Genomic DNA, 24,360 nt, shown 5'->3' with positions numbered 1-24,360 from the left:
AGCAATCAGAAACAGAACATAAGAAAAAGTAAAGGATGTGAGGGATTAATGAAGACATGTCCAGCAGCATTGAGTGATTGTAGTAGAAGCAATGCAGCAGATGAGCACAGTCAGAATGAACCCAGAGAGAGTGAATGAGAAAAGACACAAGAAAAAAAAGGCAAGCCCAAAACAAGAAAAAAGAAGAGAAAAGAAAACAGGCCGAGTTACAAACTCCAGGTCAAACAGAACAGACCCAGTCAAGCAGTTCAGAACAGAAAACAGAACAAGCAGACTCTTCAATCTTATCTGCCCGATGCTCATTAGAGGCAGCGCTTTAATTAAGATTTCTGACCTCACAGAGAAGCTGAAAGACTTTTGTGATGGCAGGACCTGCAGTATAGGGCCATAGAAAAGCGGCTCTTCCCTCAGGGGCCCCTTGTGAAGCCTGTGTGGCCCTAAGTCACCTGCACTGAGCCCCACTAATCCTTAATTACTCAGCCGATCCTGAGCACCGCCATCCATAAACGCTCAATTAAACAGGCTGCTCTCTGGGTAATTATAAACTTCTAGAAACTTCTACATAAGCCCAAAGTGTTCGCTATCAACAGAAAGAGAGCGCTGGGTCACAGTAAAGAGCTCTCCTGGTTCCTATTAAAGGGATGGTTCAGCCAAAAAATTATATCCAGCACAGTTTAATCAACCTCATACTCCTCCAAACCTGATTTACTTGAGGTAAAATAAATAACCTAGTGTATAATAGTTTTAAATTTGCAACTAGAAACTAGATTTCAGTTCTTCTGAATTTATATTATAACACATTTTGCTGCATTTACAATATAGATCTTGATGGTCAAACTTAATTTTGTGACTGTATCTGATTTTTTGTGAACCCGCTTGCATCATATCGCATAGCCGGGAGCTGGCTCTCTGCAACTCTCACATGGTCGCCCACTGAAGCCAAGCAGGGCTGCACCTGGTCAGTACCTGGATGGGAGACCACTTAGGAAAGCTAGGTTGCTGCCAAAAGTGGCGTTAGTGAGACCAGCAGGGGGCGCTCAACCTGCGGTATCTGTGAGTCCAAACACCCCAGTATAGTGAAGGGAACTATACAAGGCTTAGGTAATCATCAACGAGCAAAACAATTGCATTTTCTGACAGCAATTTGCACCTACCTGGGAGGGTGTGTGAACATAAATTTTTACCTTTCATTGTAAGCATTCAGTGTCCGCAGTTTAATTAACCATATTTAACTGGAATCATTGCTGCAATCAAAAATGAGTAATGTGTATGATTCAGCATAGTGTGAACTTTCCTGATATAAAACAAGAACTGAAGAGTCAAGCATTTTCAAATAGGTCCTCACTCCGTTCAGCTCTTATTATTGCTTTTAGCCAGAGACGTCTGCGGTTGGCATTTAAAGCAGTGTGGTGTGCAGTAAAAAGTTTTCTATTGCAATCGTTTTTTTTTTTGCAACCGGTATGTGCGGTTGAACCCGTTTGATGTCATGAGTGACGTAGGATGATAATTGACCTATACTGCTCATTAAGCGCCGTCTTTCGGATGAGATGATAAACCGAGGTCCTGACTCTCTGTGGTCATTAAAAATCCCAGAATGTCTTTTGAATAAGAGAAGGGGTTTAACCAAATTTGCTCACTGGCCTCCGTCCATCATGGCCTCCTAACCATCCCCATATCACAATTGGTTTCATCACTCTGTCTCCTCTCCACCAATCAGCTGGTGTGTGGTGAGCGGTATGGCTGCCATCATGTCATCCAGGTGGATGCTGCACACTGATGGTGGATGAGAAGATTCCCCCCAAAAATATGTAAAGCGCTTCGAGTATCCAGAAAAGCACTTTATAAATGTAAGGAATAATCATCTTTTTAAAGGGATTCGTATATGATAGCTGGATTTACACTACACACACAAAGATTCAATGAGTCAAGGAAAAAGGAAAGAGCGGGCGCAGCTCATATTACAAATAGAACATTAAAGTCAATTAAAACAAAAAGAAATTATGCTGAAAAATGGATGAGCGGACAATCAAATAACAATTTGTCTATATGAGTTTTACTCTGTTTCTTACAGGATTACTAAAGGTAACTAAAACCTAAAACCATTAAAAACTAAAACCACTTCTGTTACTTATGCATATAGACAATTTCAGTGTGATTATGTCATTGGCCCATGAACATTTCCTACTTGTTATTAAACTACTTTATAACTTTGAAACAAGAGGCAATTTACCCATAACTTAATGTTAAAACAGCTATCATAACATTATTTATCAATATGTTGCTCTTTTTGGATTCTCAGAAGCTACAGTATATAGAAATTAAAAAAAAAAGTGTAAAACAGGAAATATGTTGGGACCATTGTTTTTCTTTACATCCCTCAAACTGGTCTATATAAATACACTGAATAAAGTGAAACAAAATACAGTGTAGAAATAAAGAAAAAAAAACTATTTATTTCAGCTAGTTTCCAAGGAATTATTTCTCTCTATTAAATTTAATTTACCTTGATGCAAATAAACAAAAAAAAAGATTCTAAAACCCATATTTAAACAAATATTTTTATACAAATATATATATATATTTAAACCTATATTTAACGCAAATAAATTTTAAAAAGTAAAAAAAAACAAAGATTTAAATGAATTACGAAAAAGTTATGTACTGTAGTATGTCGAAGATTCCAAAATAACAATGGTTTCTCTAACAAGTTATATGATTTCAGTGGACAAATGTCCTACGAGCTGGTTTTATTACACAGTTTTATATTACTATTATGAATGTAATTTGTAGCACACAATCATCTGTTACCATCAGTGATGGGAATAACAGCACTATAAATAGATGTTGTTACTAACAGCGATACCTTTTTACCTTTTTATTACCTAACAAGTAATCAATTGAACTACTGTTTACACCGTTACAACGCCATTAAAAAAACAATGAAAAATGCACATTACTATAATTGAGAACACTGAAGAGGTTTTTATGCAAGCAGCGTCTGTCTAAGCCATAGAACCTCTCTTTCTCTGGGGCTGGGGTGGGACCTATAACCATCCAGTGATGATGATTGGTGTGTCTGTAAACATGGTGTAACTGAAAACGTGATGATTGGCTTAAATATTTCTATAAAGCACACGCACAGTCAGTCGCACACACCAACGACCAGGAGTCAGACTGATGGAAAATACAACAAGTTCAAAGGTAGCTTTTGCAAACTGAAAATATAAGCATAAAAGGTATAAATGAGTCTCTCTGCGTCGGTGATCATATAAAAAAGTAATTCTAATTTAATGAAGCACCTCACGTCGTCACATGCCACCACAAAATTAGTGGCTAGGAATGAAAGTGATAACATGTGCTGTTACCAAAGGAGAAGACAAAGCCACGATGTAAAAGTGAATAAACTTGATTTTTCTCCATCGCAAACACATATTACTCAGAAAGAATTAAACAAAATAATTCTGAAAAAAAGTTCTAAACCATCTATTGTGTTTTATTGTGCAACTATAGTAATAATATAATGCTTTAGTGATTTGTTGAATTCGATGATTGACTTTCACATTGTCCCACAACAAGATTAAAATAGTGTAGATTAGTGTACACTGTTTTATATTTATGTTATAGTCATTTGACAAATTAGATTTTTTTTAAGTAGCACAATAGTTATAATAGTAATTTGTTAATTTTATAATTATGTAACTCAGTTACTAACTCAGTTACTATTTGTAAGAAGTAACTAGTAACTATAACTAAATACTTTTTTAAAGGAACATGCCAAACACTGGTTAGCATAACACATCATTTGCTATCATCAATATTTTTTAAATATAGAGAGAAAAATGTACAAAATTAAACTGCTTCTCTTAAAGCTTAAAGTAAAGTCAAACATTCCAACAAAGCTTTGGAATTAAATAATAGTAAATAAAATGAAACTGAACTTTCCTTTCAGGTTGAACTAACAGAATAATTAACTTTAGGACTGAAAAGAGCTTTCCAAGCAAAGCAGCAAACAAATGCAAGTAAATAATCATAAACCAGAATCCTGCCCTTAAAAAAAAAAGTCCAGTTTCCAATTATTTGATTTTTTTTTTTACAGCAAAACAATAAAAACGTAATTGTGTTTCACACTGATAACAATACCCACATGAGCCTTTTTACGGTTTATTTAATTGAATCTGTAGGCCCTATTATCATTAAAATCTCACTCAATTTATGCAAATTAACTGTCTGCTTTCTTTCATTTATAAGCCTGTTAGTAAACAGTGAGCCAGCAGATGCGGAAATTGCAGATTAATTCTCTGGAGATGCACTAATGACCATCTGTGATGGAATAAACATTAAAAGAAATACAAAAGGAACATTTTAACCGACAATCAATCTTCTACCTGCTTCTATTAGTGCCTTTAGCCATGTTTAGAATGGAGTACTAGCGCAATCTGCAGTTTATACTATAGTCAAAGTGCCCTTTTATGCTTTATGGATATTACCTTTCATATTTTGGCATGTAAACAGTTTGTTAAGTGTGAGATAAAATTAGTTATTTGGAAAAAAAAAGAAAAAAGATTCTGAACTGATGCTTGAAACTTCGTAAACCAAAAGTGTCAGTCTATATTATTCATTGGCTGCACACAGGCAATGCAGTTGAACCAAGGGTCTGAAAGAGACTGGGAATGTACATATCCTTTAACACTTTTAAAACTATGCTGGTGTTTCGCATTGCATTAATTTATTTGTTTATTTAGTTCATTGAACTAATGTCATTCCCAGTTCCAGCAAAGCGAACAGGCAAAAGAAAGCAGGTATTTTTTTTTTTACTAATGATTCTAAGAACTGTGAAAATCAGTGAAATCAATGCGAAATATTACCATTACTGTTTGTATTACTGTGCGTGTGTGTGTGTGTGTGTGTGTGTGTGTGTGTGTGTGTGTGTGAGAGTGTGTGTGTGTGTGTATGTATGTATATATATATATAGGAGGAAAGATTGTTTCAGCACATTTCTAAGCATAATGAGAAAATAAATCAGTTAATAGAAAGAGGTTTTTAAAACTATTATGCTTAGAAATGTGCTAAAACAATCTTTCCTCCTATCTATCTATCTATCTATCTATATATATATATATATATATATATATATATATATATATATATATATATATATATATATATATATATATATATATATATATATATATATATGTTTCAGCACATTTCTAAGCATAATAGTTTTGAAAACCTCTTTCTATTAACTGATTTATTTTCTCATTGCCATGATGACAGTAAATAATATTTTACTTGATATTTTTCAAGACACTTCTATACTGCTTAAAGTGACATTTAAAGGCTTCACGAGGTTAAAAAGGTGAACTAGGCAGGTTAGGGTAATTACGCAAGTTATTGTATAAAGATTGTTTGTTCTAAAGATTATCGGAAAAAAAAAATTACTTAAAGGGACTAATAATTTTGTCCCAAAAATGGGTTTTAAAAAATTAAATATTAAATTAAAATTAATATATAACAATTAAATTAAAAAAAATATTATCAGACATACTGTGAAAATTTCCTTGCTCTGTTAAAAATTATTTGGGAATATTTAAAAGAGGGGAAAAAAAATCATAAGGGGGCTAATAATTCTGACTTCTACTGTATGTATATATATATATATATATATATATATATATATATATATACACACACACACACACACACACACACACACACACACACACACACACACACAGTTGAAGTCAGAATTTAGCCCCTGAATATTTTAAACCGCTTGTTTATTTTTTCCCCAATTTCTGTTTAACGTAAACAATTTAACACATTTCTAAACATAATAATTTTAATAACTCATTTCTAATAATGGATTTATTTTATCTTTGCCATGATGACAGTAAATAAGATTTGACTAGATTTTTTTCAAGACACTTCTATACAGCTTAAAATTCCATTTAAAGGCTGAACTAGGTTAATTATTAACTAGGCAGGTTATTAGGCAAGTTATTGTATAATGATGGTTTGTTCTGTAGTTTATCGAGAAAAAAATATAGTTTAAAGGGGCTAATAATATTGACCCTAAAATGGTGTTTAACAACTGTTTAAAACTGCTTTTATTCTAGCCTAATTTAAACAAATAAGTCTTTCTACAAAGAAAAAATATTATCAGACATACTGTGAAAATTTCCTTGCTCTGTTAAACATTTGAAAAATTTAAGGGGGTCAATATATATATACACATATATATATATTTGTATATATTGTTTATAAATAAACAATTTACATTGTTTACTTTACAATGGATGAAATATATAAATTAAACTGACCGGGACACTTTAAGGGTGCACTCACACTATGCTATTCGAACTGTGCACAGGCGCATTTCCCGTTTTGTTTGACAAGTGTGAGTGATCCGAATCGGGCACATCGATGCAGTTGGCCGGCCCTGGCCCAGTTGGAAGAGGTGTGCCAGAGCATGGTTCGTGTGGTCTTTAGCGTGGTACGCTTGTAGTGTAAGTGCTAAGCATACCTGAGCACGAAACTTCAGACGCGACGTCACTTTAAGGGACTGTTTCATATGGATTTATTAATCATTCTCACTTTTCAATGAACGTGAACTGTATTAGTTTATTAAAGATGGAAACCCCTCGCTGCACGTCAGCTGCACCTTCAGCAAACCACCAAAAACCTGAACGACTTTGAACATTTATGAGCATCAAAAGTGGTAGATCTGTACAGCAAGATATTTGACTGCGTGTCACTGCATCCAAAACGACTAAAACGATATAACTAAAGAAATATCTACTGACCTGAGCGAGAGCACTGCTCTTCCTGTTAAACTGAACAGTCAATGAAGTAAGCACGCTCAAGTTCAGTAGGTAAAGGTGCAGTGCGGGTGCAGGCTGTCAGGGGAGAAGGGACGGGGGACAACCGTGCCTAGTGAGAGTACGCCCCAAAACTACCACTGCATGTTTAAATGACGTTCAATTGGTTAAGAAAGTACTGTTCATTTCGGAAACTTTTTTTTTATTATTATTCACTTATCATTCTCTGGAAAGACAAAAAATCAAGAGAAAAAAATAAAAATAAAATACAGGTAGCCAGTGTTGAGGGTAACTCATTAACACGAGCAATAATAGGAAGAATTTTTTAAGTAACAAGTAAAGAAATGCATTATGTAAAAAAAAAATATTTAAAAAAAATCAAGTAATATTATTTGAGTTACTTTAAAAAAATGTAATGCCTGTTTTAACTTAATTTGCTTTACAAAAAAATTAATTGGTAAATTAAAATTAAGGTGGTCACGTTGAATCGTGTACTCAATAAGAGAATGCATTCCCTGCAGAAACAGACAGAAATAAAAATGAAGCCCAGAGCCTTACATATCTGTGATGGAGGTATTCTCGTTATTTTGAATGCATTGAATCAAAGGAAAAGAGGATTACCTGAATGGACAGTGATTTGACTACACTAATAACACAAAAAGTACAAAAGCAGCAAACACATTGTTTTAACTTTCAATAATCTGTATATTTGGCATGTATAGCTCTGGCGTCAGGAAGTTCTCAGATTATTATTGTGATTTTTTTTTCATGTGCTTTTGAAGAGGTAAATGATGATTGTAAAGTGCACTGTTAACTAAGTAACTTTTTTGGGGGAGTAACTCAATATTGTAATGCATTACATCCAAAAGTTACTTTCCCCAACACTGCTATTAGCATCTGAATACATTTAAAAAGTAATCTGGATTTGGCGGTCACATAAATCAGAGGAAGGAAGACACGGCTACCTGATCTTTGAGCGCATGGATGGCCATCTCATGCTCTTTCTGTTTACTCTGCAACTGCTCCTTAAGCTCGCCCACATTCTGAAATCACACACACACAAACTGTCAAGCAGGAAGATTTAATGCATTTTTAGCATGACAGTGATGGATGCAGCAGTGTGTCCACGGTCCATTAATCTCTGCAGATGTGCCTCAGTGCCAGAGACTGATCCTGAAGCACTGACTGCAGTCTTTAGTCCACTCCCAAGGGTTTGCAAATGCTTATCATCATACTCCCTTAGAGGCCATCCATCGATTGCCCTCTGAGATGTGCAACAAATGGGGTTTAGTGCTGCAGATTTTGGCAGGGCGGGCCCGAGCGGATCTCACCTGGTTGGCGGCCATTAAATCCGTCTGCAGTTTCTGCACACGAAGGTTTATGGATTTGAGCTCCTCCTCTTTCCTCTGTTGGATCTCATCAATTTTAGTCCTGTAGAAAGAAAATACATGGTACGCTATTAGAAGTTTGACTAATGCATTGCATGGTCTACGCCGTTATTTGTGGGTCATTTGCATCACACTACTTGCATTATATTTGCAGTGCCTCACACAATGAACATTACATATATTTATATATGATGTATAAGTAGTCACAACAAATGTCAACAACACAGTGTTGCTGCTTTTTCTGCAACAACAGCACAGCGGATAACAGTAAATCTAATTATTATTATTTATTACAGATGATTAATTTTCTTATTAATTTTTAATGGTTTGTTTTTTCATCTTATTTTGTGTTAAAAACATCTCAATTTTCTCAAATATCTTTAGTTTTATTTATAAACACAAAATAAGATGAAAAAAATAAACAAATTCGAATTTAATAATTAATAATATAGTTAATTTCTTGTCAAAAACCTGATGCGGCCCAGCCTCACCCTGGCTCGGCCTCCAGTGGCACCAAGGTAAATTGAGTTTGAGACCCCCGAGTTAGATTGTTTTGTTTGATTTATTTCTTTCTATTAGCAACAATTTATTTACATTCCAATTTTTTTAATTCATTGTTTCTTATCATTATTTTAATAAATTACTATTTTCTTACACGTTTTAATAAATTACTATTTTCTTACATGTGGCCTCTCTCATTTTCACCTAGCATCAGCAGCACTCACTTAGTGTTACATCACATCCTTTATAACAACCTAAACACATAACACCCCTAAATTCGAAGATAAATATGCAAAAATTCCCATGCACACTTAAATACACATGAAACGTAAAACAAATAAATCTGATGTAAGATTTAAAGGGATCATTCACCCAAAACTGAAAAAGCGTATCATCGTTTACTCGCCCTTTACTCATTCCAAAACTGTTGGTCTTTCTTTCTTCTGCTGAACAGAAAAGAAAATATTTTAAAGAAAGTTAAAAACCTGTAACCATTGACTTCCATAGTATTTAATTTCCCTACTATGGAAGTCAATGGTTACAGGCTTTTAGCTTTCTTCAAAATATCTTCTTTTGTGTTCAGCAGAAGAAACTTATAAAGGTTTGAAACCACTTGAAGGTAAGTAAATAGTGAGTGAATTTTCATTTTTGAGTGAACTATCCCTTTAAATCTTCCCACATTTCTTTCTCTTTTTTGCAGCAAAGAAGGTTCTCTCATTAAAAACATTCCTAAACCTTTTCCTATTGTTTCAAGTTAAGTATTGCATTCATCCTCAGATAAAAATTAGTTTAAGTACTGATTCACACTATAAACTACTGGCTTATAACCTGCTTGCTGTTAAGATACTGGCTGTTTAATACCACTTATAAAGTATGATCTTATTCTAAATCGCTAATTCAACACATCTACTACCTTGCTAATTATTAATAAGCAGCAAATAAGAGGTGTACTGAGCTAAGAGTCTTAATAGTTTAATAGTGAGAATTATGCATTAAAATAAACCATGGGCAAATTAAATAAATAAATGGAACATACATTTCTAGAACTATGTTTTAAAACACACAGAGACAGAACATACGATAGTCCCTGCTGAGCTGCCCTTTTGGGTTTGTCTCTCTCTCACCTGCTGTCATTGTAAAGTACTTCCTTCTCGACTTGTAGCCGCTGGAAGCTATAAGAGAAGAATAAAGAGACTTGAATCCTCAATGGCCTTAAAAAAGCAGCACACAGCAGTGATAAATAACAGGCAGCGTCTCCTGAGCAGGGACAGGAGTCAGTGCAGTGTGTGCTGATCCAGCATCTACAGCCAGTGCCGGCTAAACACGTTCATGTTCAGACTCATTACTCTGACATAGTGACTGTCGCTCTGCAACAGCTGAGTTGCCCAGGATGGAAACCCAAGTGGTGATGTCATCATGTTATGACCAGAACTTTTTAATTTTTGCTCCAAATGTGCAAGCAGCCACCATACGTTTCTCCCTGTGTGTGTGTGTGTGTGTGTGTGTGTGTGTGTGTGTGTGTGTGTGTGTGTGTGTGTGTGTGTGTGTGTGTGTGTGTGTGTGTGTGTCTTTTTGTGTGAGTTTGTTATTTGTGAGCTTGTAGGCTAAGTATGTGTGTGCCTGTTTGTATGTTTATTTGTGTGTATGTTTGTGTGTTTGTTTTGTGTGAGTTTGTTTTTGTGTGTATGTTTGTTATTTGTGTGCTTGTATGAGTATGTGTGTGCCTGTTTATATGTTTATTTGTGTGTATGTTTGTTTTTGTTTGTGTGTTTGTTTTGTGTGAGTTTGTTTTTGTGTGTATGTTTGTTATTTGTGTGCTTGTATGAGTATGTGTGTGCCTGTTTATATGTTTATTTGTGTGTATGTTTGTTTTTGTGTGTGTGTTTGTTTTGTGTGAGTTTGTTTTTGTGTGTATGTTTGTTATTTGTGTGCTTGTATGAGTATGTGTGTGCCTGTTTGTGTTTGAATGTATGTTTTTATCTGCTTGTATGGTTGTTTTTGTGTGTGTGTGTTTATGCATGTTTGAGTGTGTGTATGTGTATATCTGTTAATGTGTTTTTGTTTTTTGTGCTTCTGTGAGTATCTGCTTGTGTGTGTATGTATGTTTGTGTGTTTTTGTGTGTGTATATGTGCTTCTTTATGTGAGTATTTTTGTTATTTGTGTGCTTGAATGAGTATGTGTGTGCATGTTTATTTGTATGTTTATTTTTTGTGTTTGTGTATGTACCTGCTTGTATGGTTGTTTTTGGGTTTGTGTGTGTGTGCGTGTGTGTGCGTGTATATATATATATATATATATATATATATATATATATATATATATATATATATATATATATATATATATATATATATATATATGTGTGTGTATATGTGTGTTTTGTGTGTGTGTACCTGCTTGTATGGTTGTTTTTTGTGCATGTTTGTGTGTGTGCGTGCGTGCGTATGTGTGTGTATCTGCTTTTGTGTGGTAAGTGGGCTTCCTCCTAGTGGTACGCACTAGTGGTATGCAGAGGAATCGCTGAATAACAAAATAAACAATTAACCCTTTAAATCTTTTGACATGTACGAAAACATCGATGTGATCAGCATTGGCTGTTCCCTGAAGCGTACGATCACAGGCGCTGTGCTTAGAATGTTTATTTCAGAATAAACAACTTAAAATGTAATGTTTTGTTGGAATAATGCTTCTCGGATATTATCACTATAGAGATGTCTAAGTTATTAGCAAGAGTAATCAAACCGCGGACATATTTTCATGCATTATGTAGCATAGTAAAGCAAACCTAAAGTCAAACTGTAACAGTGATACTCTGAGATTACACAATACATTCATTTTCTTTCAGCTTAGTCCCTTATTTATCAGGCATCGCCACAGCAGAATGCACTGCCAACTATTCTGGCATATGTTTTACGCAGTGGATGCCCTTCAAGCTGCAAGCCAGATCTGGAAAATTACACAATACAATTTTATTTAAAAAAAGGGGAGGTAAAATAAATCTAAAAATCGGTCTCTGAATCAGCTTGTTAAAAATATTAAATAAATAAATAAATATGAAATTTAAATCGAAAATATCTAAAATAATATGGCTTTTATTCTCTATCTTTATCCATGTTAAGCTGCTTTGGCACAATCTACATAGAAATAAAGATGAATTGAATTGAATGAAAAATCGAGAATGGTGCATTACTTTTATAAAGGGCTACTATACTAAAGAAAAGTGTACTGTAGACTCAAGTTAAACAGAGAACTGAGAGTCATTTATCTTGTGCCTGAAGAGGTAATGTGTTCAAATGGAACATCATCCATTAATACTGTCGTTAACTTTCATTCCTCCATATTTCAGCAGGTTTCGTGTAAAATCTCTCCATCACTGTCTCGCTCAATTAATCATTGCTAGTTGCAGATTTAGGCGGGTTTAAAAGGTGCACTCATCATCCCTCATTAAAAAAGTTTGACCAATAAAATAAAAATAAAAAGAATACTGCTTTTAAAAACTTGCATAAGAATTCAGTTCTATGCGCAGTCAAATAGAAGCACTTTTATTTAACACAGACATAATGATATCGAAATAACCAGTTAAATACTATTCAGCTTTCTGTGACTAGAAACTTTTTCACAAGCATTAAATGAACCACAGATGACAGATGCATTTATATAATGGATTGCTTTGCTAGTCTGGTATCATTAAATCACATCAGTTGTCATGTTAGAATGCAAAAACATATTTTTAACTCTCATAATGCATTCAAAATTAGTACACTGTATATCAGTTATACTTTTTTTAAATTAAAATTATCTATCTATCTACCTATCTATCTATCTATCTATCTATCCATCCATCCATCCATCCATCCATCCATCCATCCATCCATCCATCACACAAAATTCAGCCCCAAATGTGTCAGATATAGGGTATCAGAAAAACTTTTTTTTACCTTTTAACTTGCATATTGACATCCAAAATAACCCAAACACAAATCTCACAACATTTTAAAACTGTTATACCACTTAATAAATAATTGTAAAAGTTGTTAAAGCATTTGCAAAGTTTTTGCAATGTGTTATTCAAAACTACATTAAGAGTTCTAGAGAAAAAATTGTAAAACAACCTCACAAATATTTTAATAGCTGTAAATAGAAAATGTCTCTGTATTAATTAGGTGATTTTTGGATCAATGTTTTACATTATATGCAAAAATGACAAAAAAGAACGCACATATAAATTGAGAAGTGCTTAACATATTGTATCATCAAAACAACTATCACTTACCTCTCTTGTTTTTTCTTTAACTTATCAGTCAACTAATTTAAAAAAAAAGAAAAAATATATATTAATATCAACACTGGCATTTTTATTTGTGAGCACAAATACAAACTGAAACGGACATGTGACACTTACTTTAGCACTTTCTTCTTGTAGTTTTGTAATTTCTGCCTGCTTGGAAATCTGAAGATGAAAAAAACATCCATTTAGCACACACCTCAACTAACTTTTTGCAAAGGACTGTGCATGATGTTAATAACTAGAGTCATAAAGAGAAGTGTTTTAGTATTAGTACAGAACATGGATAAATCAAACAATCTGTCAATTAAAAAGAACTGTAGACAGATACATTTTTAAGATTAACAAAAAAAATACAAGAAAAACAATATAAAAAATAAAATAATATAGGAATTACGGATTTTGACATACAGTACAGAACAAAATATAATTCCATTTGTCAGTCTACAAGCTAGAAGTTTAATATTATTAAACTGCAAACAGCTTCTACATATATACATCTAATGAGGGATGTACTGAAAAGTTTGGAACTGGAGAAAAGTTACAAAAAAGAAGTCTTTTAAAAAAAAAAAAGAGTCTCTTAAAAAATAAGACAAATTCTACAAAATCTGACAATCTTTCATGGATTATTTTAAAGAGATAAATTCTGCAGAAAATGTTTAAATTGGAGAGGATTAGACTTATGTAGATTGTAATTTAAATTCTTTTTAATTTGTATTTTATTGTTGTGTATATGTATGTTGGACCAAATGTGTATGCCACTGTGAATTGAATGTTTAAAAAATAATTAAGGAAGTTATAAACAAATAATGAATAAAATAATATTAAAATAATAATAAAATAATAACATTAAATAGACAAAAGATAACAAACTAAAAAAGATTAACCTAAAAATATATCATTTTATTTAATAAAAAAAAAAACATTTATTTATTTCTGAATACATTTTAAAATGTCCTGTTCTCTCTTAAAACATTTTACATGTTCAATCACAAATATGAATGTATTCTCTGGTGCAAGGTGAGAATGAATGTGTCCTAAATTAGCACCTTCTGTGAGGGTAAAAATACACACTCATCAGCACAATTACTCCTAGCGTTTTGTCCTTTTGTCTGTTTCCTGCTGTCCTGCGTCTTTAGAGGGTAAAAGTGATGTTTTTACCTCTAGTGTCTGGAGTTGTTCCCTCAGTAAGCATTTCTCCTCCATTTCTGTTTGAAGCTTTAATGCCACCTCTGAAACCAAACGTTAACAGATATTAATACACCCAACACTGAAAATATCTTGGTTCCCAGTCAAACTCATAACATTGTGCTGCTATATGAAGATCCAGAAGACAAAAAAAATCCCTGGTTCTACTCAGTTAACTCTTCAGTGAGCTTGATAAGGTCAAAGCTTTAAAAGGAAGTTGTCAGAATAATGTACTCACCCCTCACTTCATTTTCTCGCTTTTCTGCTTTAACACTTTGCAGGTCGGCCTATAAAACACAGGAGACAAAATAAAAAAGGATTTTAACATGAAAGTATTTTCATACAAAAAAGCTACATAAAATAAGTAACACTGAATAAAAAAATGCTTTGTATATTGAAAGTAATGGCATCTTCAGCTTACTTTATGCATCTTGAAACAAATGAATCCTGTTTACAGCTGTTTGTAACAATATGATAATCATTTTATGATTGTAAAAATGTTCTCCACCACTTAAAAGGTTACATTGCATATATACAATTTTAGCACATCCATGTACTTTTTTATAATAGTGTATCAAGATGTTTAAACTTTAAAAACAAACCCCAAGGCCTGTTTTTTTCCCCTTCCCTGCAGGTTTGCATGAACAAACCCTTAAACAAGCAAAAGCATGCAGGCTGGGGGAAAATATTTACCAATAACCTTACAGCTTACTTTTTTGTTATCCAATGAAATTGAGAGAAAAATCTATTACCATGCAACATGCTGGATGTTCTGTTTCACTTTGAAATTGTGCCACATTGACTTTAGTCAACTGAGTTGTATAAACACTGCATATATAGTACTGTGCAAAAGTCCTAAGCACTATATTAGCTTTGTTGGCCTTTGTTTTTGGCACAATAGATAATTAATAAGTCTCTTTATTAAAAAAGGTGATTTCATACAGCCTCTATAATATTCAGGTCTGGACCCTTTGGAGGCCACTCTTTCTCCAAATAGGATTTCACTGCAATTAGCGGATCATGATCATGGTGAAAATGAAAACTATTATCACTGAAGTCCTTTCCAGAAGTAATGGTATAATGGGTTGAAGCTAGGCATGGGACGATAACCGTTTTCAAGGTTTTGGTTACGTTTACAAGGTTTGGAAAAATCAAGATTTTAAAATTAGCAAAACTTCAGCTATACCGTTCCTATGGTGTGTGTAAGGTTTTTTACTTATTTTTTTTTTTTAGAACAAACAGTATCTCCAGCAAAAAAAAAGACATCCAAAGATGTCATTTTAAATTATGAAGAAATCTATTTTTTTTAACACAAAAAAGACAGCAGAAGTCAATGATTCATTTGAATTATTTAGCATGACATGTTTACTGCTACAAAATATTTTAAATGTTTTCCAAAATAAAATATAATGTGTTCAAATGGGAAAACAGTATTTGATTTTTACACTGACTTTTAAAAAGAATCTATTTTAGAGCACTAAGCACAATACCTTGACACCGTGATATTATACCGTTAGAATCTTATACCGGCCCATGCCTAGTTAAAATCTATATGTATTTTTAAACTTTCACAATTCCATAAATTCAGACAATATTGCTTTCAACACTGTTAGAATTGCAGCTAAAGCCAGGACAAACAGGTTCTCTCTAACAATTTCTTTCCCTGTTCTTAAACAATAAAAAAAAAAATCATTCAAACTCTAACCTAACCCTTATCCTAACAAACCAAACGTCAACTAAAAGATAATTTGTTCACCCTGTAATCTCAATTAAAAAAAAAAAAAAACATTTATACTTACATTTTATCATCAGTAAAACAACAGATTTAATGTTGGCCTAAAACTTTTTGTTAAAAACTGTATAGTTGCTTACACAAAATAAGATGCTTAAAGAATATTTATTATGTCGGAGGTGTGGTAGTCAAACACCAGGCACCAGTTCACTGTCCTCACATTCCCTTTAGCTTTACTGGGCAGACCTCACAGAAAAAAGCTGATGGTGGTGTCTCTGCAATGTCTGGCCACAGTTCACGCAGCATCTGTAGCGTCTGCATTAAACATGACCTCAGAGAACTCCAACAAGCTCCTCCAGATGAAGAGTGCAGCACTGCGCAGCTGAATAATTGATTGCTTCTGAAACTCGACTGTTAGGATACTCTGACTGCAACTTGTTTACTTAAACTTAAACTCAGATTTTTAGCAAGGTGCTTGAGAATAGCAGACTGTTCAAAACTTGAAAATTACCACAAACATAACAAGACTCTTCACAACCACTGTGGCTTGCAGTGTAGACATCATGGCATCTAAGATTCTTGGTTTTGCTACACTGTGATTTTTTCCCTTATTCCAGTAGAGGCTGTGACCATTAAATTTAAAGTCTCTCTCATTCTAAAAGCCAGGTTTACTAAGAAAGTACAAATTTATGAGATGCAGGACTCCAGAGTCCGAGTATTTGGTCGCATTTGGCAGCCTCTGTCCTGTCAGTGTTATAAAACTTTGCTAGAGGGCACACTGGTTCCTCTACTGCAGTGTTTACCAACCCTGTTCCTGAAGGCACAGCAACAGTACACATTTTTAACCTCTCCATAATCAAACAAACCTAAAGCAACACATTAGAACATGAGACACTCTAAAACCTGAAGTTAATGGGTCAAATAAGGGAGACATTCAAAATATGTATTGTTGGTGTGCCTCCAGGAACAGGGTTGGCAAACACCGCTCTACTGAACTGATGAGTAATGACGTATAAATGGTATGTATGTGAAACTGCACGCCACACCATTTATCAGCTCAGCTAGAGTAAATGTCCTAGATCGAATGTTTTTTTGTTTAAATTACCACAAAACAATGTGGTGAAGTCTGGATGTGACAATAAATTTATGTATGCACTAAATGTTTGGCTGTGGAAAATTATCAGATGAAAATGGAATTTAGTTTTTCCATCGGAGAGGAAAATGGGTGGGAAATTTGAGCTGAATAAAAAAAGCAGAGGTTTAAACTCCCCTACCAGTCAATCACTGCGAAGAGTAAATTGCTTTCACACCAGACACGGAAAGCAATGCACTATGAAACCCATTCATTTCCATGAAGCATACCGTCGATTAGTTTGCACACATGCCTTGGTAAAAGTTCAAAACAACTCAATATTCTGCTCTGTAGATATTTTGCTCATGTAATCATATACATATGCCTGAACAGCAAGTCCGCTCAAATAACATATCGACAGTACATTTCTATGCAGTATACTTGTTCCTGTTCAATTAATGTCAACACTGCTAAAATGATGCATCTAAACTTGTTCACCGTCTATAAAATGTGATTATTTTACGGTTTAGTTTTGTTTAAAAGTTAATGGGTTACATTTTAAAATTCTTGCATAATTACTATACTTATCTTACATAACTTCTAATATAGAATAAAATAATAAAGAATTAGTTCAAATCAGATCAAATGCATCTAGAGTTTTGGTCTCATTTTCTAAATCCCTAAAAAAAACTTTTTGAGATATGAATTTTCAAAATGCATCATAATTCTCTTGCATCCAACTCCTTGCAAATACCACCTGAACCTAACATAATTATTAAAATTAGGAAATGTTTAAGCAAATTACAAGAGTGATTAGGGGTGTCAAAATTAATTGTTTCTTCGGTGCACCGCGATGCAGACGCGTACAATTCGATATCGATTCAGTAATAACCATAACCGGTTATTATGTTGTGATGTCATTTATCCCCTATGCACTCTGTCGCGAGGGAGGTGAGCGCCGTTATGTACAATACTCAGCCAACTCAGGGCCGGCCCGTGGCATAGGCACCATAGGCAAATGCTTAGGGCACTGTATATCCAGTGGGGCGCCAGAAATGAGCGCGGTTTTGTTTTGTTCAGTTGGTTTTGTTTTCGATTTTCCTGACACACATTCAGTTATAGACGGCAATAACTCAAAAAACCCTTACCCTAAAAAGATCTAAAGTGTGTTTCCTACAGAAAGACAAAGCTGGTTATGTTTCACAGCTGTCTTTCTTTTTTTCGCTCGACATTACGAGCACTGCTCCGTTTAAGCCCTCGCAGTCTGCGTTTATTTTAGCCGGCAGAGCTTGCGCTGAGAGGAGCTTTCTGTAAGGGATCGTCGGAAAAGTGCTTATTTTTTTCGTTTTTGTGCTCCGCTCAGTGCGAGCTCTCCCTGTTGCAAGGGCTTAAGTGTGTTTGTTTGTGTGTGTGTGTGTGCGTGTTTGTTTGTTTGATGCTGTCTATGTTTGTGAATGTGTTTGAATGAGAGACAGTGTGTTGCTGTGTGTCTGTGTGTTTATACGGACAGCATGTTATAGCCTCCCCCCTAAAATATAACACTATATATGGAAAGCATCGTCAATGCACCGTGATGCACCGAGATATCGAATTGAACCGAATCGATGGCATGATAATCGTAACCGAACCGAACCGTGAGACCAGTAAAGGTTCACACCTCTAAGAGTGATTATGCGAGCTGTGGTTTTATATTTATCAAAAGCCATAAAACCCAACACACATGATTCAGCCGAACACACAATCGCTCATCTTTATAAGCATGTGGCTATCCTAGAGCACCATCTGCTGTTACAAACTACGCTGAGAATTGATTTAAGAAAGAAAAGTGATGCAGAATTGATTTCTAATCCCCTTTTCACCACAGCTCTAGTGAAATCCCATGAAAAATGTTTATGCTTGTTACAACTCTCTAACTATATTAAACTATTTTGAGGGAACTGAATCAGCAGTATTATTTTCCATAAAACTGGAAAAACCGTTAAAATATTATGCAACATCCATGATTTAAGAAGGTTCTTTACTCCACAAATTAACAAATATTACCATAGCAAAAATGTGGGATGTTTAAACAAAATGTTAGTGTTCTTAACATATTCTATATTTAAATACATTTTTTTATTTAAATATTCTTCTCCCAAAAACTATTAGAGAGGGATAGATTTTTCATTGCAAGTCTTGACAGCAGCTTTTAAACGTTAAAAGTTTTCCAAGTTGTAAATAAACCTGAAGCCTTTTGATCAAGCATAACAATCCAATGACACTAAAAACCCATTATCTATTACCTGATCGGTTTGATCATTTCCTGAGGCAGAAGAGTCATTACTGTGACCACTGGCATCTGACTGGACACCATTAGTGCCAGTCGATCCATCAACGAGCGCTGCTTTTCCACCATTACCATCTGCTATTTCCTGGAGAGCTACAAAGACACACAAAAATATAACAATGGACCCCCCTAAGATCATCATTTTTATTTTTAAGTGTACATGTGAGGAAAAACACATGATGACTGACAGCATGACCTCCACTCACCTGTTAACTTCTTCTGCAGGGCAGAGTTTTCAGCCTGTAGACGCAGTAGCTCAGCATCCACTGGAGCAGAAGCAGGGCTGGAGGCGGGTTTTTCCTGCCCTTTACTATCCCTCAGTCCTTGATTCTCTGATTCCAACAGCTCGATCTGAGAACACAGCTACAACAGCACGACACAACCGGTCAGAAACATTAGTCCGGAGTGACAATGCACAAGTGGGGTTTTTTAAACCTAAATTTAAATTATGGTTAAATTAAGGTCCTTGAAGTTGGTCCATGTTTCAACCAGATTTGGGTTAAAACAGCCGAGCATTTTTTTTTTAAAGGCAACTATTATTAAAATCAACTCTTGTAAGCTTTTTGGACAGAACTGTGTGTAGGGATAGTGTGTACATAGTCATACTGGAGTGATACAAACACAAAATTTTTTTTTATTTTAATTTTCCTGACGTTAAAATAGGACTACAATCTCAGTGACTTTGAGGCCCACTGCAAGGTGACGCAGAAGTGCGGTTTTCCCCACCCACCAAATTGATTGACAGGCACCATTTTATTTTTTTTTTAGAAAAACATGTACACACATCCACTTTTTTTGCAAATAAACTGAAATAAATTTTTTTGTTACAACCCTCAGCAATTTTTATAAGTTTAAAATGTTTTAAAACAAAGCTTGATTATAATAAAGACAGTAAAATCGCCATGTAATTCTTTACGGCTATAATCACCATGGCCTTATGATGTCAGTAAACACTAATGTGTATGTGTGTGTATACTGCAAATGGCATTTGTGTGAGACTCATTTCAGAAAGGCTTAAATAAACTTGAGTGTGTGTCTATCACTGCGCTGTTTATCTAATGTCATGCATGAGAAGCAGACAAGCATGTATGAGCGTTGGGCGGGGAGAAGCAGCTCATTTGGATTTAAAGCCACACGCTACAAAAACAGTTACAGTACAAAGTATTCAGAGACCAAAATGGGCAGATTCTGGAGGCTATAATTATTTATCTATAATTTATTTAGCTGAAACTTTAAAGATACAGTCTGGAGACACCGAAAGCTTATCTCACATCTTGTAAAAAGAGTAAAATATGTATCCTTTAAGTTTGATCAAAGGTTAAAGGGATCATAAAAAGTGACATTATTTATGGTATGCTAGTTTTGTAAGTTTTGCATTGCTATTAAAAAGTTAGGGGTTAGTACTGTATTTACTTATTTCGTTCTATTAATTATTTTTTCTACAACAAGCATGTAATGAATGACATTGAAGACATTCATAATGTTACAAAAGATTTCCATTTCAATTACATGTTGTTCTTTTAAATTTTTGTATTCATCAAATAAAAGACAGCTTCTACAACATATTAAGCTTTTTTCACCATTGAATAATATACAGTTGAAGTCAGAATTATTAGCCCCCCTTTGAAATTTTTTTCTTTTTTAAATATTTTCCAAATTATGTTTAACAGAGAAAGTCTTACTAGTTTTATTCCGGCTAGGATAAAAGCAGCTTTTATTTTTAAATACTATTTTAGGGACAAAATTATTAGCCCCTTTAAGCAATTTTTTTTCCATAGTCTACAGAACAAAGCATCGTTATACAATAACTTGCTTAATTACCCTAACCTGCCTAGTTACCCTGATTAACCTAATTAAGCATGTCACTTTAAGCTGTATAGAAGTGTCTTGAAAAATATCTAGTCAAATATTATGTACTGTCATCATGACAAAGATAAAGGAAATCAGTTATTAGAAAGCAGTTATTAAAACTATTATGTTTAGAAATGTGTTGAAAAAATCTGCTCTCCATTAAACAGAAATTGGGGGAAAAAAACAGGGGGGGCAATATATATGTCATGTATATTTTTTAATGTTTGCTTAGCATAATTCAGTGTAGAAAATGTAATTCTGAGTTCATGTGACAAAAAAAGACTGAAGTAATAGCTGCTGTAAGTAAAATAAATGAGAAATTGTTTTTACACCCACTTTATGTTATTTGAGCAGTAAAGTTATCTAAACTGTTCAATTAGTGATGTCACTACTGTGTAAAACAAATTTTTATGTTATACATTTTTGATAATTTTTCTGCGAGTATGAAAAATCAGCTTCAGATACATTTGTGCATAAAGTTACAGTGTTGACATGTTCATGATAATGAAAGCACCTTGGACAGCTCTTGCATGAGGGTGCTGTTCTGCAGTCTGAAATCATCCTCTTGACTGTGTAACTTGCCCTGAAGCATCTTATTCTCATTGATTAAGGCATCTACCTCCTAAAAAAAACAAAATAATCAGGCATGGTTACTAGACATAATTTTTTTTACATGATACTTTAGATGTTACAACGTGATTACATTTTTTTCAGAAATAAAAAAAGAAATTGCTGAAAATTGATAAACATTGACTTCCTTAGTAGAAAAAACAAATAACATGGAAGTCAATGGTTACCGGTTTTCAACTTTCTTCAAAATATCTTCTTTTTTGTTCTACAAAAAAAAAGCTTTGTGACAAGTAAAAAGTGAGTAAAAGATGAAAGAATGTTCAATTTTGGTTAAACTATCCCTTCAAACACTAACGAAGTATATATGGAAAAGCAACTTTGTGGTTATCAGCATGCTTTAAAATATTTTCCATAGTGTAAGCAGAAGAAAAAAAAATTATTAGAGGTTTGAATATACATAGACTTGATAAAATCAAGGTAGAATTTACAATTTTGGAAAAATTCTACATTTTAACACAGAAAATAAATTAATATTAATAAATAATAATATCAGCAGCAATCTTACCTGTGCTTTCTTACTCTTGTTCAAAGCCTAAGGGGGATTGAAAAAGAAAAGATTGTCAATAATAAAACAAAATCAATTCATAACTGGCAGAAAGAAGCAGGATTTACAAGCTATAAAGTTATAAAACCAATGACATACTGATTGTATGATCTAAGTCATGGGAACAAATGTCATATGATAACATGCATAACATTCAGTGCACTTTGAAAGTGAATAAAGTAGAACAGCAAAAATGATTCATATGAAAATGTTCAGCAAACTACCTTATTGTAACATTTATAAGAATAACTAAAATGCAATGCAAATGCAAATGCAATTACTATTTCTCTGTATTATTTAGGCCTATCGGCAACTTACACTCACTGGCCACTTTATTAGGTACACCTGTCCAACTAGTTAATGTATATTATTAATCATACAATCACATGGCAGCAACTCAATGCATTTAGGCATGTAGGCATGGTTAAGATGATCTGCTGCAGTTCAAAACAAGCATCAGAAGGGCAGAAGAAAGGTAATTTATGTGACTTTGAACGTGGCATGGTTGTTGGTGCCGGACAGGCTATTCTGAGTATTTTAGAAACTGCTGACCTACTGGGATTTTCACGCACAACCATCTCTAGGGTTTACAGAGAATGGTCTGAAAAAGAGAAAATATCCAGTGAGCGGCAGTTCTGTGAGTGCAAATGCCTTGTTGATGCCAGAGGTCAGAGGAGAATGGCCAGACTGGTTCCAGCTGATAGAAACACAACGGTAACTCAAATAACCACTTTTTACAACCGTGGTATGCAGAAGAGCATCTCTGAATGAACAACACGTCCAAACTTGGGGCTGATGGGCTACAGCAGCAGAAGACCCCTCCGGGTGCCACTCCTGTCAGCTAAGAACCTAAGAACAGGAAACTCACCAAAGGGTCACCAAAATTGGACAATAGAAGATTGGAAAAATGTTGCCTGGTCTGATGAGTCTCGATTTCTGCTGCAACATTCAGATGGTAGGGTCAGAATTTGGCATCAAAACATGAAAGCATGGATCCATTCTGCCTTGTATCAACGGTTCAGGCTGGTAGTGGTGGCAGGCAGTGGATTGGCACTTGGCAACCCTTGGGCCCATTAGTAATAATTGAGCATTGGGTCAACACCACAGCCTACCCGAGTATTGTTGCTGATCATGTCCATGCCTTTATCACCAGAGTGTACCCTTCTTCTGATGACTACTTCTAGCAGGATAACAAGCCATTAAATAAAGCGTGAATCATACTGATTTATACTGACAATGAGCTCACTGTACTCAAATGGCCTCCTTAGTCACCAGAACTTAATCCAATAGGGCACATTGGGGATGTGATGGAACGGGAGATTCACATCATGGATGTGCAGCCAACAAATCCGCAGCAACTGCACGACGCTATCAAGTCAATATGGACTAAAATCTCTAAGGAATATTTCCAGTTTCCTGTTGAATCTATGCCTGAAGGATTAAGGCAGTTCTGAAGGCAAACCCCGGTACTAATAACTTATACCTAATAAAGTGACCGATGAGTGTATATTTAAATGACTTTTAAATTCAGCACGGTTTTAAATATCTCAATCTATCAGTTTATTATTAATCTTTTTGAGCTCCTCTCATATCCAAGCATATCCAATGCGCAAAACATGCTGGATAAGTTGGCGGTTCATTCCACTGTGGCAACCGCTGATTAATAAAGAGACTAAGCCGAAAATAAAAAAAATGCACGTCTTGGTCATTTATTCTTAAGTTCATCCTTTTTAATTATTATTTATTATTATTTAACAACCTCCTGTATTCCTGTATTGTGTTTATTACATGCATTTTTAGTGTTCACTGTTATTTGCTGATTATCTGCCATGTTTGTATTCACATAATTTTAAAATGAAATAATAAAAATTTGATGGAGTATTTAAAGTTAAATGATAAAATAGGACTTATACACACAGATGCAACTAGTTTGTGTGTTTATTTCCCTCTCAACGGTGCAAACTGAGGTGTGACTTACTTTCTGGGCAATACAGGCCAGATTTTATGGATATATTGGGTTG

At 34.3% G+C, this 24,360-nt stretch overlaps 1 protein-coding gene across 17 annotated transcripts in view; it reads right to left on the bottom strand.

Annotated features, from left to right (window-relative positions):
• The window catches only part of gripap1 (GRIP1 associated protein 1), a 99,349-nt gene that overhangs the window by 69,213 nt on the left and 5,776 nt on the right, over positions 1-24,360 (bottom strand). For all 17 annotated transcript variants that reach the window (XM_087263921.2, XM_087263929.2, XM_087263916.2 and 14 more), the window contains 11 exon segments: positions 22,301-22,327; positions 21,680-21,787; positions 19,521-19,677; positions 19,271-19,407; positions 14,423-14,471; positions 14,158-14,228; positions 13,114-13,161; positions 12,985-13,016; positions 9,835-9,882; positions 8,153-8,252; positions 7,787-7,864 (listed from right to left, as the gene is read on the bottom strand). In XM_087263921.2, coding sequence (XP_087120047.1) covers positions 7,787-7,864; positions 8,153-8,252; positions 9,835-9,882; positions 12,985-13,016; positions 13,114-13,161; positions 14,158-14,228; positions 14,423-14,471; positions 19,271-19,407; positions 19,521-19,677; positions 21,680-21,787; positions 22,301-22,327 — 855 coding nt within the window.

Source organism: Danio rerio, chromosome 8, assembly GCF_052040795.2.
Source record: "Danio rerio strain M-AB ecotype USA chromosome 8, GRCz13ab, whole genome shotgun sequence".
NCBI lineage: Eukaryota > Metazoa > Chordata > Actinopteri > Cypriniformes > Danionidae > Danio > Danio rerio.
The sequence above is the reverse complement of the archived record's forward strand: the minus strand, read 5'-3'. Positions and strand labels throughout refer to the sequence as shown.